Source organism: Xiphias gladius, chromosome 20 (assembly GCF_016859285.1).
Source record: "Xiphias gladius isolate SHS-SW01 ecotype Sanya breed wild chromosome 20, ASM1685928v1, whole genome shotgun sequence".
NCBI lineage: Eukaryota > Metazoa > Chordata > Actinopteri > Istiophoriformes > Xiphiidae > Xiphias > Xiphias gladius.
The window spans coordinates 5553158-5573057 of NC_053419.1; the positions used below are offsets into that span (position 1 = coordinate 5553158).

The 19900-nt window shown below is 37.7% G+C and overlaps 1 protein-coding gene across 1 annotated transcript in view; it reads left to right on the plus strand.

The window, feature by feature from the left end:
* Positions 1-19900, plus strand: part of cacna1bb (calcium channel, voltage-dependent, N type, alpha 1B subunit, b) — a 176241-nt gene that overhangs the window by 95285 nt on the left and 61056 nt on the right. Inside the window, exons 16-20 of the mRNA XM_040157092.1 lie at positions 1464-1595; positions 11270-11342; positions 11668-11785; positions 13112-13179; positions 13381-13487. Of these exons, the coding sequence (XP_040013026.1) occupies positions 1464-1595; positions 11270-11342; positions 11668-11785; positions 13112-13179; positions 13381-13487 (498 nt within the window). The remainder of the gene's footprint in view (positions 1-1463; positions 1596-11269; positions 11343-11667; positions 11786-13111; positions 13180-13380; positions 13488-19900) is intronic.

Genomic DNA, 19900 nt, shown 5'->3' on the forward strand with positions numbered 1-19900 from the left:
ACGCAGTAGGACCAATCTGCAGTTGGGACAGCAGCAGCAACTGTCAAATGGCCAGTGGACCTTCACATCACTGAAAACGTTGGAACAAATTTTCTGATACGCATTATTTGGATAAATAAACCATCTGTTTGAAATTTAAATGGTTACTTTGTCGCCTTAAAAATATCTTTAGTGACATAATAACATAGTATGAATGTATTCTGTAAGTGCTATGCGAAGGCAACTGGACTTGCTTGAAGTTCTGGACGATGTTTCACCTCTCATCTCAAGAAGCCTTTCGGATGAGAGGCGAAACGTCTTCAAGAACTTCAAGCAAGTCCAGTTGTCTTCGCATAGCACTTACAGAATACCATGACCTGGATGACTGACAATCTTCAAAGACATAGGATGAAGTTATAATAGCTATGAGCCTTGCTTTGATTCTCTGTTGTCGCTGTTGACATGAAATGCATTCATGGATACTTGGCGACAAAACAAGTCTGTTCCGAAATTATCCTCAATAAAACAGACAGAGAAACACTTTGAAATGGAACTGTACTTGAGCTTTGACTGATTGAGAAAGGCCTACTGACTATGTGAAAGCATTAAACTTCTTTTTACATCACCAAAAGTATGATCGGAATTGTAGTCCCAAAATTCCATGAAAATACCTTTTTCAATCATTTCACAATACATTTTTGACAGAACTAAGGCTCAAAACTAAGTATCAGCAGGTTGAGACCCCAGCAACAGAACTAAGGCTTATAAACATGGTTCCTATATCTGAATATTGACACAGTTTAGTACTAATGGTTGTGTTAAAAACAATCAGACATATATGATAAGTCCCTGTTATTTTTTTTCATGCAACGTGTTGTAGAGCATACCATTCTATGGTTTATCAATAGCCTGGCCAATTCTGAAAATAACAATGTAGGCCATGCCTAATCAGCAATGCAGTAGCGTGCCGAAATCCTAGAAATTAAAGAAGTGAAGGCCATGCAAAAACAGCCTTTGGTTCAAAAGGTTAAAGCAAAATCACGCCTATCTGTCGTTCGGTGGTCACTGTCCTGAATAAACTGACTAATGAGCACATTCTACAGGTAAAACCCAGTGTATTCTTTTAAATGTTCAAAATTTGTATGAATTCTTTTAAAACTCTACTAGATTTTTATGTCACAGGAGCTTCACTTTCTTCTTAATTCCTTTCTCTCCAAACTGATGATCCTGTTGGAGTTTGATGGCCTTCCTTTTTATTTCATTAGATAAGCTGTAAGGCTGTGCTTCAGTGAAACTGGCAGCTGTAGACCCTGACGCATTGATTTTTTTTTTTTATGCTACAACAGCTGCTACTGCCTCTCTTTTCTCCTGTGTTTGTCATGTTATTTTTTCTCGTGGAATTTGTTATTAGCATTTAACAAAAGTTATTTTGTGTCCTCAACCATTATCTCAAGTCCCTTCCTGTGTTTGCTGCTCTCTCTTAGATATTGGAACTCACTGAGGAATCTTGTGGTGTCCCTCCTCAATTCCATGAAGTCCATCATCAGCTTGCTCTTCCTCCTCTTCCTCTTCATCGTGGTCTTTGCTCTGCTGGGCATGCAGCTCTTTGGAGGACAGTGAGTAATCTCTCTAACCTGTTCTGCTCTCCAATATCTCTTCCCTCCTCTTTCCATCCAGCCACAATTCAACACAGACACACATGAACACAAACAAACCTCTCCCCTACTCCTCCTCTCTGTGTGTGATCCCTGGCCCGGCGTGGCGGTGGTGACAGACATGTTGACGCAGCAGGTAGCTGGCAGAGCAGCAGCACCGACTGCGGCTTATGATATCACTCTTAGCAGGAGCTCCATGTCTTCTAATGACAGGAACACCTCTTGATTCTGGGCTGGCTGCAGTTAATCAAAGGCCGGGCATCCAGCCCTGTCTGACTCAACCCATACACACACATTTTACTTTCTCTCTCCTCACATATCACCTCACATCGTAATATCTGTACAGATTGTTAATTTACAGCCTATTAGTGTATCTTAGCTTTATGAGTCCTGAGGTGACTTTGGCAGTTTTGCTCTAAATTCAAAAGGAAAGAAACCCTTAATTTTATACCTAAAAGCCCATAAAGGATAAATCGGGTTTATTTAAACTGTGATCGTATTTTCTTAGTCAGTTATGAAAACATTATACTCACAAAGGATAATGCTGAGATCTTGGAAGGCAGCGACATTACTACAACGGGCGAGAAGCACGAGCAGCTGCTGTAAACAAGCCAAGAGTTTATCCGTACTACACCACTTCTTTTGGAGAAAAAACTGAAAGCATGCATATTTGAAATGCATATTTTGTCGGTAATAATCCTTAATTGCTAAGGAAAACTTTGTGTGCACAACCACGATGAGTAAGGCAGGTCAAACAGTTGCGCTGTAGCCTTTGATGGATGTTTACAACAAACCATTCAGTTTGTCTTTGTCTTTGCTTCCAGATAAAGAAGTTTCACCACCTTTTTTTTTTGTTTTGTTTCGTTTTTACAGCTTGTCTGATGTTCTTACTACTCATGTTTCTTGCCCCCTTTGACTTCATTTTAGCAGTCGTCTTTTCCCAGATCTTAGTGTTTACTTGATGATAAACAGTGTGGACAGTGTCACTTACTTCTTTTGTCTCCTGTGTTTAATGGGTCACGTTTAAAATAAGATAAAGAACACAAGTAGCTAAAATTATGAAAATAAGATCCGAGTTGTAATAAGCCAGTATTTTCTTTAAAGCTTAACATATTAAAATCAGAGTTCACAGAATAATTTGAGATAAATCAGGAAAGAAAAACTACAACGTTTGACAACCGAGGACCTGCGTTTTGCTGACGAGTGACTTGTGGTTGCGTGAATAATGATTGTTGTCACTCCGAAGCAAAGGAGGAAGTAGTTCAGCATTGTTATTGCATTGTAAAACCTCTTAGGGAGGATGTTGGAGTTGATGGTTGTGCATTCAAAGTGTCTGACTCTGACAGCGGAGACCGCTGTTCGCATCCCTTCTCCTACCAACCGTCAACATTAGTTTCTTTAGGCCAATGACCATGATCCTTCCTTAACCGTAACCAAGTAGTTTAAGCTCATTAAACTTAACCACACCTTAACCGTAGAGGTACCAGCTTGATGTCTTTGAAGCAGCAAGGTGTTGCCGTGGCGCCAAGTATTACATCATTCTGCGCCATTATTAGTATCGCATCAGTCTCTGGTGATGGACAAGTGTGAGATGAGTCTGATGTCCACATGGTGCTTCCAGCCAACTGAGCACATCAGGCTGAGGACCCAGTTCTCTGCAAATAATGTCCGTTGCAAAATTCAGGATTTTTTGAGTCCCAATTTTTTAACCTTGAAGTCTAAAAGTGTAGCCAAGGTGTCAAATAATTTCAGATTTTTCTGGAGCCAAAAATCAATAGTAACTTAAAAATAGTCAGTCTTCCATTCTTGTGACTACAGTTAATGTCACTTTATTTTTCAGAATGTGCTGAATTATATAGACCAAAGAAAACACAACCATTACTCCGGCAAATGGTTTCAATTCAATAGGCTCTCAGGCCTAAATAGAAGATGAAATGGCATTTTAAGAAGTAGAAGAAGAAATGCTTTGTTATATCCAGACCCTATTTTTGGCTCAGAAATATTGTTCCTTCTCTCAAAACACCTAAACTAATCTCCTGGTAAAATTGTGAGAATTGAAAGATAAACAGCTTGAGGCAGAGCAACGTCTCCCTGCTGAGGCTCACAGGACATCACCGACTGTTTGGAAAAAAATATGTGATAAGCTCAAAGGAAATGTGCAGGATTTACTGTGATAGAATAAGGAATTTTACTAGCTGCTGCTTCGTAGCTTTCAGCTTTAAAAGTACAGACCTTCTTTGTTGATTAACTCTGACTTTGTGAGACACAGGAGAGATGGCATTTTATATTTTCGGCTCAGGCCTTCTTTAGAGTTTAGGCTCAGTGGTTGTACAACCTCTTGGGTGGACAGTGACAATCACTTCAAAAGGTAATTGTATTACTCTAAATGCCAGCCAGTTTGCCTCCTGTTTGACATTGCAATTTTGAACTATTTATGACATTTAAATACTTAGTATTTAATCAAAAAAAGATTTTGGTTGAGAGATTAATATTTAATGAATATAGTCACTGGTCAGTCCATCCAGGAATTCAACAAATCCCTATAATTTCCGTGGGTCTTGCAATTGTTTCACTTCCTTGTAATTATTCATCAGAACTGGTCAAACTGGAAGAGCGTCACTTTCGTCAATCACTGCAGATTTTGCATAAAGATAATCAAATTCAGGAGCACTTTTACATGCCAAAGTAAACTAAAAATCAAGCCTCATCCTCCACAAACAAACTTGGGCTCTGCTTCTTCAGAACGTGTCTTATCAGGCAGTAGTTGCTCTCAGGCTATGTGTCACTGTAAGGTAACCAAGGCTATTTTATAAACTGAATACAGATTTTAAAAAAAATCATATTAAACCTCCTGGCTAGCTAACTGCACAGGCAATTGGCTGATGACTGAAATGCTTAAAATCCTAAACAAATATTTGCTCCATAATGAATGAATGAATTCCAGTTACATGCAGTTTTTAAATATTGGCACAGTTTATTGCAAAATAACACAAAAATGTTTGCAAATTTTCACAAAAATTTTTGGAATAACTCCTGCAGTTTCAGCCATTTTGGGTTGCCATACTAACAAAACCCTCTGTGAGATCCAGGAGGGGCTAATGAGTTGTAGCCCTAGTATATACAGTGGACTCCTTTTTTGTATTCAGCCCCATTCCTCATTCAGCAAAAGCAAATTTTGTTTCTTGACTTCTCATAAGGCTGCAGGATGCCATGTACGTCCTCATTCATCCCCAATGCTCTGCAGTTTTTTTTCCTTTTTCTCCAATATAATACAACTGTTATTATCAGTCCGCTTGTACATGCCTGTGTGTCCTCAGAGATATGTGTTGCAATCACCTATACAATGTAAACCTGCTGCTATTGTCTGAAGGATGCAGGGGTGAGGGCAGGAGCTTGTGGGGGAGTTTGGCCTCACATGACTCTTGTTTTCAGGATTGATTTAATGAAGTCCCTGTGGGTGCCGCGTGGAAGCAAAGCAGCACGCTCCCAATCCCTATTATCAGAGTAAACAGAGGTCGGCACACACAGCCGCAGCAGCGAACTGCCACCGCCGCTCCCTGCACTGGGGCCGCTAATCCTCAGGGAAGGAGGGGAGGACGGAGGGAGAAGTGTGGGAGAGAGGAAGAGAGGGTGGGGAGCAGGCAGGGCAGGGAAGGAAGAAAGAAAGGAAATGAGGGAAAAGAAAGAGGCTGAGGTGTAATCGAGGAAGTGATGGAAGGATGAGAAATGGCCGGAGAGAGGAGTGGGGGATAGAGTATGCAGTAATGAGACAGAGAAGGACAAAGGTAGTGGAAGAGGAGCATGGGAAGAGAGAATATGATGACATACCAAGGGAGAAAAGCCTTATTGAATTAGTTGCTCCTCCCCCCTCTCTTCTATCCATCCCTCACTCCCTCCTCCCCCATCTCCCTCATGCATTTACAGTACATGTTAGAGCGAGACCGATACATGCTGGCTGATATTATCAGCAGACACTCGGTTCACAAAGATTCACTACATGGCCCACAGTATGTAGACACCCAGTCGTTACACCGTGTGTGATGGCTGAACTTTTCACTCCAAAACCATGGGCATTATCTGCTGTCTTAAAAGCCACCACTTTCTGGGAAGACATTCTGAAAGATTTTGGAACCTGGCTGCAGGGGTTTGATCCCATTTATTCCCGAGAGCATTAGTGAGGTCCAACACTGATGTTGGGAGATAAGGTCTGGCTCTCAGTCGGCGTTCCACTTTATCCAGAAAGTGGTGGATGGGGTTGAGGTCAGGGCTCTGTGCAGAACAGTCAAGTTCTTCCACACTAAACTGATAAAACCATTTCTTTATGGACCTTGGTTTGTGCACAGGGGCATTGTCACATTGAAACAGGAAAGGGCCAAACACAAACCGTTGAATGATGTAGCATTAAGTTTTCCATTAACTTGAACTTAGGGACCTACACCGTGAAAAAACCCAGAGACAAAAAGAACAAAATTATGTACTTGTCCACATACTTTTGGCTATATAGGGTATAGCGATATCAGCAAGTATGTTGGCTGCAAAAATCTATGGCAGAGCTATATTAAATATTTTATTGGCAGCATTTTTATGTATTTTTTTTTGCAATTCAATTTTATTATAGCTTTGTTTTGTTAAGTCATTAAAATCTTTCAAATGTTCATTTTTGACCAAAAAAAAAAAGTTTATAGTTCAACTGTAAAATATTTTACACAGATTGTCCTTCAGCACAAAATGTTTTTGTTTTGTGTCTATGTAAATATCGCTATCGCCTTCAAAAACCCAAGGTCAATCAGGATCTAGTACACATGCATACATTATCCAGACACACACGCGTACATGCACACACACAAACATTAACAAATCAGAGGCTCTGCTATGAGAAGGAGAAACCAGCTGTCATTTGTACAGAGGGTCACTGTGGTAACAATGCGCTTCCCATCCTCTCCTCATTTTTACAGACCTTTCTTCTTCCTTTATCCTCTCTTCCTCTTGTGTTTTTTGTCCCTGGATACTGTACATTTCTCTCCCCTGTTGCACGTCTTTAGACATCAAATGCTTTGAATCATATGGTTGTTCATAGACGTGTGAAAGACGTTTCATTCATTTCATATATCAGAAATAATGTTATTCCAAAATGAATTTACAATTTTTGAACTCATATAAAGCATTTTTTGTTGTTTAATACCTGTAGCATGCTAAAAAAAAACACATTCAATGGGGCATTGCTGTATAAATCATAAGCTCTTGCATGCATCTTCCTTAATTGTGTTGTGTTATGTCAATTCTAATGTGGTTACTTTTTCTTTCAAACTGTGTTATTCAAACCTACTGTCATACACCTTGATATCAAAAGATATTCAAGATTGAATTAAATTTTCATAAGTTAAATATTTTGACTGTACAGTAATACTAGGAGACACTGAGACCCCGAGACACCAAGTACAGTAACTCAAACATGTAAACAATACTCATGTCTGTCCTTGTTTGTTAAGGATTTAATGGGATCTGTTTTTGTGACACTGCGTGGAAGATTCTGGGCTTCTTTTTTATGTCTATGTTTGTTTGGTGTTTGCCGTAGATAATTTCTTCTATTGTAAAACAGCTGAAGTGTTATAGGTGACAGAATGGTGCTTTAAGTAATTTTATTTAGTACTTTTGGATTAGAAAGCACTGCTGAGTAGGAACGTTGTCACAGCACAGTGCCAGGCTGGATCTAAGTAATGATAAGCCAGCATGACAAACTGAGTGTCTCCATAGTCAAGTAGACATAAACTTGCCTGAACAAAATTTTACTATTTAGAAAAGACAGACAGCCTTTAATTCTATATCAAAAACCTTGTTCAATCTTGAAATTGTTGGTAAAATGTTAACTTGGAATCTTAATTGATTGATTACTGTCAAGCCTAATTGTTAAGTATTTGAATGAATCAGCAAGAATGATGTCGGTACAGTATAAAGTTTTGATCGTAGGATAGTCAAAGATACAAGTGGAGGTAGAGAATATCATGAAGGTAGTCTTATGTGCTTTTAAAACACTTAAATTTAAAAGTGATAATGGAAAGCATCAAAGGCAGACTGAAGATGAGTACGAGCCTTTGTGGGAGTAGAATTAGTGGCATATAAAATGGTGTCATCAACATATATTTTGACTTTAATGTATTGATTAGGAAGAATGATGTTATGTAACTTGTAATGTAAATAGTGTGGATCAAGAGTAGATCCATGTGGTACACCATTGCTGGTGGCAAGCAGGTTTGACACACAGCAACACAATTTTATTTAGCCACAACTGAAGTTTTCTCTGTTAGGTAAACATAGAACCAATTGAGTGAGGCATAGTCGGTGCTCATAGACTGTAGTGTGAAGGAGGATTCTAAAGCAGTGGTTCTCAACCTTTTTGTCTAACGTACCCCAACAGCCCTTTCAGATGAATTCAAGTATCCCCTTCATCAACACCAACACATTGTTTCAACTGTTTATCCCCAACGTTTCACTATGTCACAGCTTTTCACTATTTGTCATCTGTTTAAACCATTTAAGAAATACTTTTAGCCAACTATTTGGACTGTTATTCATTACTTTTATCTGACTGCTAACTGCTCACTCTCTCACCAGTTTTAACAGTTATAACACGTGGTGTTCAGGTGTTAGAGGTGACTCAATATGTGGATTTGGTTTTCTGTACAAAACATCATTTGTACAATCTTATCATGTACCCCCTGCAACTGCTGAAGTACCGCTGGTAGGGAATAACCGATCTAAACATAACATTCTTTTGACACAAAAGAAAAGAAGTGCTTAGACTACCACCTATCACGCCTACTGATAAAAATGAACTCCTATTTCCATTATGTTTGCAATGGCATCACTGTTGCACCAGGGTTTTTGGTAACAAAATTACAAAAAAAAAAGGTGCTGGTTATTCCAGTTTGTGCAGGGTGGCATTGCATCACAAAAACAGAGCCCTAACAGCTATATCTCAAGCCATAGTTACTTCTATCAAACACCATCATTTCTGGAATTTATTGAATAACATCAACTTTGATTACTTGAGACCAGTAGAACAATTGTAGTGTTTTAAAGACACAGAAAAGAATTATCAAAAGAAAAGAAAATAATTCCTCTCTTGAATCCTTTTTTTTTAAATTAAGTAACAATAAGAAATTATGTGATACAAGAGGAATGAATGTCACTTTTTTCTTTTGCAACATATCCGTGAAGTGAGTAATAGAGTGGTGAGATAAGGCAGAGTTCTTAAGTGGTTTCAAGATAACGTTACACAAGACGAGCTCATTTATATTGTTGAATTTGAAGAAGGTGAAATCACCAGCATCAGTTTCCACATATTTAAAGAAAATTTTAGTAACTTATAAGTATCATAATGTGACTGTAATGTTTTTTTCCTGGATTTTCTCCATCTGTCACAACATTTTACACATTTAAAATACTTTGTACAAACACTCTCAAGCTTGTCTTCAATTTTATCTCGGTTTGTAATATGTCCTTCTTTGTCCAAGCCAAAGTATCTCTTTTTTTTTTTTTTTTTACGATTAACTGACACTTGAACTGATGAATGATGAGCAGTGTAGGTTATTTTCAGTTGAATGACCAACCCATCCTTATATATCTCTGTGTCATTCTCTCATTGTCTTCTTCAGTTTCAAGACCACGGATTCAGGTTTTGGCAGGTTTGTTGGGTCATTTGGGGGCTTCTGCAAAAACTTAGATCCTTTGTGTAGAGAGTGTGCATGTATGATGACAGTAGTGATGACATTAAGCTGGACCCTACTGTTTACATTCAATAAAAATCACAACATGTTAATAAAAAAATTATAATACATCTGTGCTAATGTAACTGCTGTGAGCTTGATACCCAAAGTGTTTCAGTTTTGTGTAGTCTTTGGAGTGTTAGGTTCAGATACCTGAATCCACTTTGGATCCAGTTTCACTGACCTTTGAGACTAAAAAATCTCCATAGTCTTTTATTTCCTCTCTCTAATTTTTGTTAGAAAAGAAAAGTTTTACAAATTGTGTGGAAACAGTTTTTTTCAAACCACAGAGATGAAAAGGCTGATATCAAAAAATAGTGGCAACCATTTTGATTTGTAAAGACTAAATTTCCCTTTATTCATTCTCAATCTGTTTTTTTCTGACATTGTTTGTTTTTTCTGTCATTTTGTCTTTTCCCTGTGTTAAAGTGTGTTTCCATTCAGGAGTGCTGTTGTGTTGAGCCCAAAACATACTGGCACTGTAGGGGTGTTAAAACCCGCTTCACACAACTGTAGTTTTGAGAAGCACAGTTTTTAGCTCAGAATGGCTCCCCGGCTTGCCATATCCAGGCTACCATGTCAGCTGATAGCACGTTGTCTTCTGTGGTGTTGTAGCTGTCACAGTAGACAAGGAGAAAGTCAAAAACCCAGATCCCTACAACCGACAGTCTCAGTATTATAGAGGTATTTTCAAAACAGACCTCTCCTGGTGAGCAGATGTTAGCTCTAAAAGTGAGGAATCAAATCAAAAGGAGAAAATTCCTGAATCTAGGCATCACTCCAGTTTTACTTTATTTGCATTATATTAGATGGTTAATATGCTGTGCCGATTTGTTCACATGCTGATTCCAGGTTTCTGCTATTTGTGCATATGACGTGTCAAATGAAGCAGCCCTGCACTGTAGGGGCAGTGTGTTTTGGACTTGAAAGTTGGAGCCATGGCTCCCTGGTGACTGGTGTTTCCTGCTGCTGCATGTCTCTCTCCCTCCCATTCTGTCTCATGCATTATCAATACACGATAGCTCCCTTCATCTGTGAATATACTATTCTCTACCTGAAGCTGTGAAGAAGTCTGAAACACTCACTCCTACACTTGTGTTGTCCTTCTGTCTTTGTGAGGACTGATCTCAGTTTTAGACATTTTTGGATGGTAGGGACATTTTTTCTGGTCCTCACTTCAAGATTTGGTTTTAGAGTTAGGTTAGAATTTGGTTTAGGTTAACGTTATGGCAAAGCTTAGAGTTAAACACAAAGGTTCGATGGTAAAGAAAAATCCTGATTTATTACAAATTAGGACGCATTTTTATCGTTTTTACCATCATATATTGGTTTCAATGACATTGCACCTACCAAGTAATACTTGTACAGTAAAGTGCTATTATTACTGATGAAAATAATAGGCAAAACAACAAAAATAAGATCCAAGTTGTAATAAGCCAGATTTAACCTTTAAAGTTTGTCTTAGAGGCAAGGGAATGCATTATTCCAGTAAAGGTCCTCACAAGTATAGAGGTGCAAATGTGTGTGTGTGAGGGTGTATTGTAAATTAACAGACAAGGAGAAAAAGAAAAAAATGGTGCAGCTGTGACATAAGGCGTGAATGTGTCTATTGGTGTGCTGTGTCATGTTTCAGATGAACAGAAACATGTATTGTTGCTTAGACATTTCAGCAACGATCTCCTAACATTATCAATCCAAGAACTTTTTTGAAATTTAAAAATTTTAATCCTGATCGTTAAAAATAATTACATTTCTGTATCCTCTCCTGAACTACAGGTAGATGCCAGTAAGATCTGACTGGGACTACATTTGTCTTAAATTATTGTTTTTCCCGTCTTTGTAATGATGTTCTTATTCGGATTCTTTTAGGTTTAACTTTGAAGATGAGACGCCAACAACAAACTTTGATACCTTCCCAGCAGCCATCCTCACAGTGTTCCAGGTAAAATCCCCCCCACACACACACACACCTGCATAGTTACACTAAGACACACATATGCACAAGGTGCCCTTAACAAATTCTGAATAATTGAGAGAATATAGACTTTACGGAAAAAGAGAGACTGTTATCAGTCATTTTAATTAAAGGAAATGACTGGTCTGTGTACCTTCTGTCCCCTAATGTGCTCATTGATAATCCTTCAATTAGTCTGTGCCCATAACCCTTCCCTCTCTAAAGTAATTTCATTCTATACTCTGAAATTTGCACGGTGCTTTATAACCCGCCTGTGTCCCCGGCATCGTTCTGACTCTCTTGTCCTCCTCAGATTCTGACTGGCGAGGACTGGAACGCCGTGATGTACCACGGGATCGAGTCTCAAGGAGGCGTTCGCCGTGGCATGTTCTCCTCAGTCTACTTCATCGTCCTCACGCTCTTTGGAAACTGTATCCTCTTTGACATCTTGTGATTAAAACTGCTGCGTATGTGCGAGAGTCAGAAGGAGCAGGTCAAAATGTGAAAATAGTTTTACCTTGAAAACGGTTTTCATTTGGTGGTGTGATCAGCTCCTCCATTTCTTTTTTGGTTTGCATTGAGTGAAGTAGTGTCCATGAAAAAAATGCTTTAAAATCAAGTGAATTTTCATCTTTGAGCAGGCTTAATTTTGCAGATTTTAATATTCATACCGTAAATCCTCGAAACTTGGGTAGAATTACAAGCTTGGTTAAGATGTTGTATGGAACTGGATCTGAACCGGTCTAAAGCCCCAATAGAAGCTGATGATCACACCCTATTTAAATAAGGTTCTGGACAGAGCAAACAACATAGTGACAATTTATCAGTTGTGACCTAAAAATGTTTGTCTTGAGGGAGCGGTAAGGGGAAATTTCATAGAGTCTTTAAAGTCAGGTTTTATTCCTGGGAGCACTAATGTGCTTATGGCAGTCCCTTTAGATTATGGGATGCAGTATCTTTTGTGCAAGGTTGACATTTTGGCCACAGGGTAGCATTAATAGGACATTTATGTAGAATCAAAAATTAAGAGGTTTCATTCTCAGGCGAGCATAAATGCGTTCAACAGCAATAATGTTGCAAGAAATTATCTTCTCTTCCATCAGTTCACCTTTAAACTACAACTTCTGTTAACTTATGATCTCCTACAGGTGTGGAAAAAAATATTTAGCCTATCCCTTTAAAATATAGCTCCGCCATCCAAAGATTGGCATCTTTATCCATGTACTGTATCTTTACAACTGAAGGGAGGAGAAGTGAATGACTCATTATCTGAGGTGCAAAGTTTGATTTATTGCTGCAGAAATTGTTGGTTGTGACAGACCCAAATCATCACTGTTGCAACGCTGTGTTTATCTAGTTGCTGTAAGGCGGCACTTGGTTTTGCAGAGAGAGCCTGTGCTTTCTTTTGCACAATGTCAGTCAAAAAATCATTTAAGTTTTTCCAAAACTTTTAATAAGCTCACTGTCGTGACTGGACTCATCCTGCGTAATGTGCCTGCATGTCTCTGTCTGAACGGCGTCTCCTGGCCGCTCCCAACAGGTTACAGTAGGACAGTTCTGGAGCTCCCCTAAATATTGGCCTAGTTAGGAGTCATTTCCCAAGTTAGGAAAGTTGATAAAAGGCTTTTACTCCTAATCCTAAAAGTAGTGGCCAGTGAGGACGGATTTTCCTTACTCTGAGACGCTACATAACACATATATACACAGGATATATTACTGTCCCACTGTATTTTCTCCTGAGTCCTGTTGTTATTCAGACACCCTCCTGAATGTCTTCTTGGCCATCGCTGTCGATAACCTTGCCAATGCACAGGAGCTGACTAAGGTGCGCTTGGTCAAACAGTCCAAATGTTGTATTTGAAGACAATAACAACACATAGCAATATGAATGCTGTTTAATTTTTTTCTACTTGACAGTAAAACATGTCAAACCAGTACCTGAGAAAACCCCTGCATGTGCACACGTGGTAATATGAATGTATTTTTCATTGGACACAACATATGTCTTGGTTGTCACTCGCCAAAGGATGAAGAGGAGCAGGAGGAGGCAGCCAATAAGAAGCTTGCACTGCAGAAAGCTTTGGAGGTGAAGGAAGTCAGCCCCATATCAGCAGCCAACATCTCGATCGCTGCGTAAGTTTCCGAGGACCTCCTTTGTCTGACCGTAACTCTGTTCAGTCCCACACTGGAGTTAAATGTCCCTTTGTAATTCAGTGTGTTGTCACTATGTATGTTCTTCCCTCTCAGTCTGAAATGTCTGTGTGTACACTGTATCTGTGTGTTTGATCTGTTCACGTTCTGGACTTCTCATCCACTCCCACTGTAAGAGTACTCCTGTTGTGTTGCCTTGTTAATTACACCCCACGTTTACCTTCTTAACTTGGAGAGGCAATTAAGGAATCAATCAACAATAGATATTAGTTTCCACCAGCTGTTTCTATTTTATTTTTTCATTTTTGGCCTGTTTTGCCCTTAAAGCCAATCTTAATATGTTGTTATTCAAATAACATTACATGTTGAAATAGAGTTTTGAAAGCTTTTGTGGAACTTTAATACAAATTTCAGGTTTACTTTATGTCCAGACAAAATATGATATTTTATGCTTCATTGAACATCCTAAGGCTTGTTACATGCTGCAAAAATAGTATTTCATTTTCAAACGATTGCCCCATGCCTCAACAAGCAAGTCATTGAATTGCTTTAGAAATGTGTCCTGTGTCATTATAACAACAAAATAGCTCTCAGCTCATGTAAAGTGGAGCCAAGATGACGATGGTCTAAGGAGAATGGTAGAACTGGGCATAGTTCTCAGCGGAAATTAGAAAATATTTTGAAAAAGCGAAAGGGGAAAAAGTTTGAATTAAAACTAGCTAACATGCCTACGGATGCCAACACAGGTAAAGGACAAATACCATTGGATGCTGACGCTAAGGTGAGAGACACTGAAACTCCCATGGATCTGAATGCACCAGGTACAGAAAATATGGTGATTAACAAAGCTACGGTCTACATCTTTTCTGCCCCATCCACCGAATCTCCCTTGAAAAGAAGAAGCGTGAATGTAACTGTTGCCATGCCAGTAGTGACGGCAGCTCAGACGTTTTGACAGCAACCTAGGAACTTTCCAACACACATGACCAGATGTTCTGCAAGATATCAGTGATTTAAGTGACAGCAGATGAAACTTCTAAACAAACAAACATTTTCAAATTGCGCATAAAAAAACCTGAGTGGAAATCCGGAAAAAATAAATACAAGTTTTTACGCACGGGAGAGATGGAAAAGTTGGCGTGTCGGTAAAAGGTAAATGCAACTAAGTGCAAAGGAAATCAATTCAGCGAATAAATTATGACGCACAGACATGACCTAAATGTCTCTGCAAACTCTCTTTGTCGCCTCTGGATGCTTTTAACATGCCTAAGTACTGTATACGGCCACCTACTGCTTATCTCAGTGAACCAACTCCTAATATTCGCATATCAGTAGTGAATGGAAACGCGCATAATTTGCATTTTCCTTTCCCAATTTTCTGAAAATTCGGTTAAAATGTGCAATAAATTTGGATGCAAACCCGACTCTTGAAGACCTGAAAAAAGAAAACTGAATCTTGAGGACAGGAGCTGCTGAATGTAAACGCTACAGTTGGAGATGGGCTTTGAAATTACATGGATTGAAAGAGGAGGCCAAGGAAAATGTGAGAAAAGTGGCGATTGATGTTGTTGGAAATGTTGTGAATATCTGGAGGACGGCCCTTTGTCTTGGCCCAAGAAGAAAGGATGGATCCTACGGATCTGTTATCACGTTGTTTCCACTGTGTCATCTCCAGGATTCTGTGTGGAAGCGCGCCAAAGGCTGCAAGTGTCTGTGAGATAACAACCTGCGGCTCACCGAGGCACTGTCTCCAGAAGATAGAGATGCAAGAGAGAAACTCTTTTTCCTCTGGTTGATGGAAAAAAAATCACCACTTTGATATTAACTAATTCTCCTAGGGTTGCATATTTGATGGATGGAGATGCTCACATTTTAATATCTGCTGAGCAATTCCCACCACTCTCTCGATCGGAAAGCTAATTCGAGTGCAGCTAGTGAATACATCGTATAAACTCCGAACTGTCAACCTGTCTGCAGACTATGGCTGGCTACAGAACGGGCCATCCTCGACGCCAAGAAACACCCAGGAAAGAAAGCTGAGATTTCCAAAGACAAATGAACTGAACCGTCCTGCCAATAATATAGCGACCAATATGAATATTACGTTCTCTAAATCTTTTGGTTGTTCAGAGCTTGCATTGTGTCTTTACTTAACCATAGATGTTATGTCCAAGTTAAATAATAACTTGAGTTCATAAGTGTATTATTTTGATCAAATAACAAAATCAAAAAAGGCATCAGTTGCATACAAACTCTTATGTTAAGGTTTGCCCTAAAGTTATTTTATGGTTTTAACAATACCAAGTTAAAAGATTATATGGTACCATATACTGTATTTTTCTTAAGTCACTGTGTTTGTTCAGCATATCCTACTAGTTGTCTATCACTCCCTCTTTTAAGCTCCTGCCACCTGTTTAATTGAGAGCTTGTAATTTTTTCAACTATTTATATTTGTTTTTTATTCATAATTTCGTTGATTAATTTTAAGATAAATTCTCTAACTGTTATGTCATTAAGCAGCAGGGGTATACGCGATGAAAGAGAAAGACGATCTTTATATTTTGTGAGAGACGTCAACCCAATTCTTTTTCAGGAAACACATTCATTTGAGTCGGATGTAAAGTTTTGGAAAGGGTAGTGGGGAAATGGGATTCACTGTAGTCTTGGCACCAACCACTCTGCCGGGGTCCTCAATTTAATTTTCCTACATAGTTTTAAAAGGCATACTCTAGAGGTGATTCTTTCAAACAATGGCAGATGGATTACAATCACTCTCCAGCAGGATAATTCAGTTTTCATTGTGTGTAATATTTATGGTCGCAACTCTCATTCCTCCAACAGTGTGTTTTTTTGCAAGATGATCTCTAAATTTATATAAATATTCAGACTCTAATTTTATGTGGTGACTTTAATGAGTGTGCTGATGATGCGATGGATAGGTTTCCTCCAAAAATTTGTCTTCAAAGAAATAATCTTATCTAGAGGACCTTTCTTCTAGATCCAGGATTGACCTTTTTCTTGATCTCATCATCTACTCTTCAACTTGTTAAAGACGTCTCTCATTCTTTTGCTCCTTTGTCAGATCATGAGCAAATTATTCTAAAGTAAGATGGCATACAGGATACTCCAAAATGAAGAGTCTACTGTAATTCAACAACATTCTCCTCAAGGACAACGACTTTAATAACAGTGTAAAAAAGTTAGCTAATTAAATATTTATTGATAATACAAATTGTGATTATAAACAAAAGTGGGAGTACTTTAAGTACATTATTATACATTTTGCTCTAAAGGGAAGTAAAAAGGAGTAACTTATTAAACAGAATAAATTTCCTCTTATCTAAAACTAGCATTTCTGCTGAAGAGGAACTGGAATTGAAGGAGATGCAACTAAAAATAGATGAAATTTATATGGATTTGGCCAAGGGGGCATTTATAAGATCTAGAGCCAAATGGCTAGAGGACGGGGAAACAAACTCTAGCTACTTCTTTGCTTTTGAAAAAAAAAAATGGCAAAAGAATGTCACTAGCTGCGTTTCATGTGAATGAAACTCAGTTTACAGAGCCAAAATTAATTTACAACTTTGTCTCTTCCTTCTATGGTAATAGTATTTGTATTTGTCTCAATTCAATGACTGTTCCTGTGAAAGTTTTGTCAGTAAGATAAGAAAATATATTTATGCTATTGATGAAGACCTTATATTGCTATGCGATTCTGATCTGACAATAAATTAAATTAAAAACAGATCTTTTCTCAATTAAAAAGGGAATATCGCAAGGTATTGATGGTCTTTCAGTCACATTTTGTGTTAATTTTTGGGACCTTATTAGAAACCCTTTATATTGTACTGTACAAAAATGTATCCATCAGAGAGAGGGATGAACACTATTATGAAACAAGGTATTATTTCCCCAAAACCAAATGAAGACACTTTATAAATAGATAATTGGCAGCCTATTACTCTTGTGAGTATTGATTTTGGCCATGGCTAATGCGAACAGACTAAAGGCAGGAAGCAATCATACTGTTGCAAAAACACAGTCAAGTTTAATTAAAGGCCGGCAAATTAGCAACAAAATCAGACTTATCTTAGATTTACTGGACTATGTAGACTATGTACATTCAAAAGCTTGTATTCTATGTTTTAGATTTTTACAAAGCCTTCAACATCAGAAGTTTCCTGTAGAATATCTTAAGTTGTTTGGTTTTGGAAAAACTTTTATAGATACTATTGATATGTTTTATAAGGGAATCAATATGTCTGTGGTTTCAACACTTCTCATAGATTTGATTTAAAATGCAATGTCAGTCAAGGTGGTCCTATTTGAACTATTATCCCTAAATAATGTACATGATCCAGATTTTAGAGGCATCTTTATATTTAATGGGGAAATAAGAATTTCACATCTAGCTTTTTACACAACTCTTTTCTTAAAAGATAAAGATCAGTGGCTGTAAGCTATTGATCTGGTTGGACAGTTTTCAATAACTTCAGGTTTGAAGCTCAGTGTATCTAAATGTGAGTTGTTGCCCACACATGATTGTGAGGCCACATTAATATATTTTGCAAATAACACAGAAAAGTATTTGGGCATTTATACTGTATAACTAAAAACCTTGTTGCCGGACAGCAATTGAACTTTACTGGAAGGATTAAAAAACCAAGAATGTCTTTAACTTTAGCTTCAAAGTGACTTAACATTATAGCTTCATCCACAATTTTTCTCCTCATAAAACTTTCTCAAGGAATAATGATAAAATAACTTTTAGGAATAAAGACATATTGTTTACATTTTGTCTATTTATGATGAACATGGCCTTATACTGTCCTATGAACTTTATATAACTAGACACAACTTCCCAAATCTTTTTAAAGAATAAAGCTCTGTAATCAAAGCCATTTCTTCTGGATTAATCCATTTTATTAAGAGTCACCACCTGCATTGCTTTTGAATGGTATGACAAGAAATGTTTTTCAAATAAAAACAAAATCTTCCCAAGAGGAACATTTTATTGGAACTCCCATTTAGAAGAAATAAACTGGAAAAAACATGGCTTTTACCTAATAAATTTTGTATTCCTAACAAAGTCAAAGAAGTTCATTTCAAAATCTTATTTCAAAACTATCAAGTGAATTATATAATCTCCTTATATGTGGATGTTGATAGCTCCTGTTCTTTTTGTTGACATACTGATGAAACATCTGTCCATTTATTCTTTCACTGTAAAATGGAAATGGAATTTTGGTCAGATTTAAATCCTCATGTTTTCAATCCCACTAATGTTACTCACTGTTTTACTCTTAAAGATATAATATATACATATAAAGTGGGGTCCAAATGTCTGAGAACACTTTCACATTCACGTGAATGGGTTTTATTTCTTAAATAAACTCTTAATGTCACAGCAGTTGGTACATTAATATAGAGGAGTAAAAAGTAATGTGGGGTAGAAATACCAGAAATACCAATAATGGTGTTCATAATAATGTTGGTACCAATGTTAACAGTATCTGTGTTGATTATATACATACAATAATATGAACCCCTACATTATGTAATATATTCCAATAAACAGCCCTGCAATAAAAAATAAAAAAAAAAAAGCTAAAAAAAGTTTTTTTTTTTTTTTTTAGAGTAGAGTAAGTAGTAATAAATAAAAAATTATTATTTATAACGGCAGATACTCTGTGTGTGTTGTGGTAATCCATCATATTGAGAGAAGAAAGATGTTCCATTGTATCCCCAGTAGTAGTAGTCTACCAGTGGTATTTGACAACTGGTAGACTGGTAGGACTATGGAGCAGTGTTTTTAGGGGTGGGCCAACATGTATGTAAACGAGGCACTATTTGAAATATTTTTTAAAAATTGCCTTTGCAAATGTTTTATGGGGAAGGAAATGCAGCATGCTTGGCAGGCCATGGGAATACACTCGCAACATTTGGTGAGAAACATTGAATGTAAACATAACTTTATTTGTTTACACAAAAACTCTATAGGGCACCTTTAATTCAAAACCGTTATGGATACCAGCTTTAAGACAAATTTGCCGAATAAATAAAATGATAAATCTGTGTGTCGACTTCATTACATTATCCAAATGACAATGCCATTATATGTTTATTTTTTTCATCCTCTGGACTTATTTTGAAATTTGAAAAGACGAGAGCTATAAATCAAAACAGACAGGGGCAGGAAAAGCTTATGAACAAGATACAAGAAAACCTTAATCTTCACTGTCAGAAGTTCCCATTTTCTCTAATATGATATTGATGGGGATGTCTTTATGAACACAAATATCTCCTGTCATGCGAAAACCTTTGGCCCGCCCACTCTCCACCACAAGTCTGTGAATGACAGGTCTGGGGCCTCCTGTCAACGAGGAAACTAATTG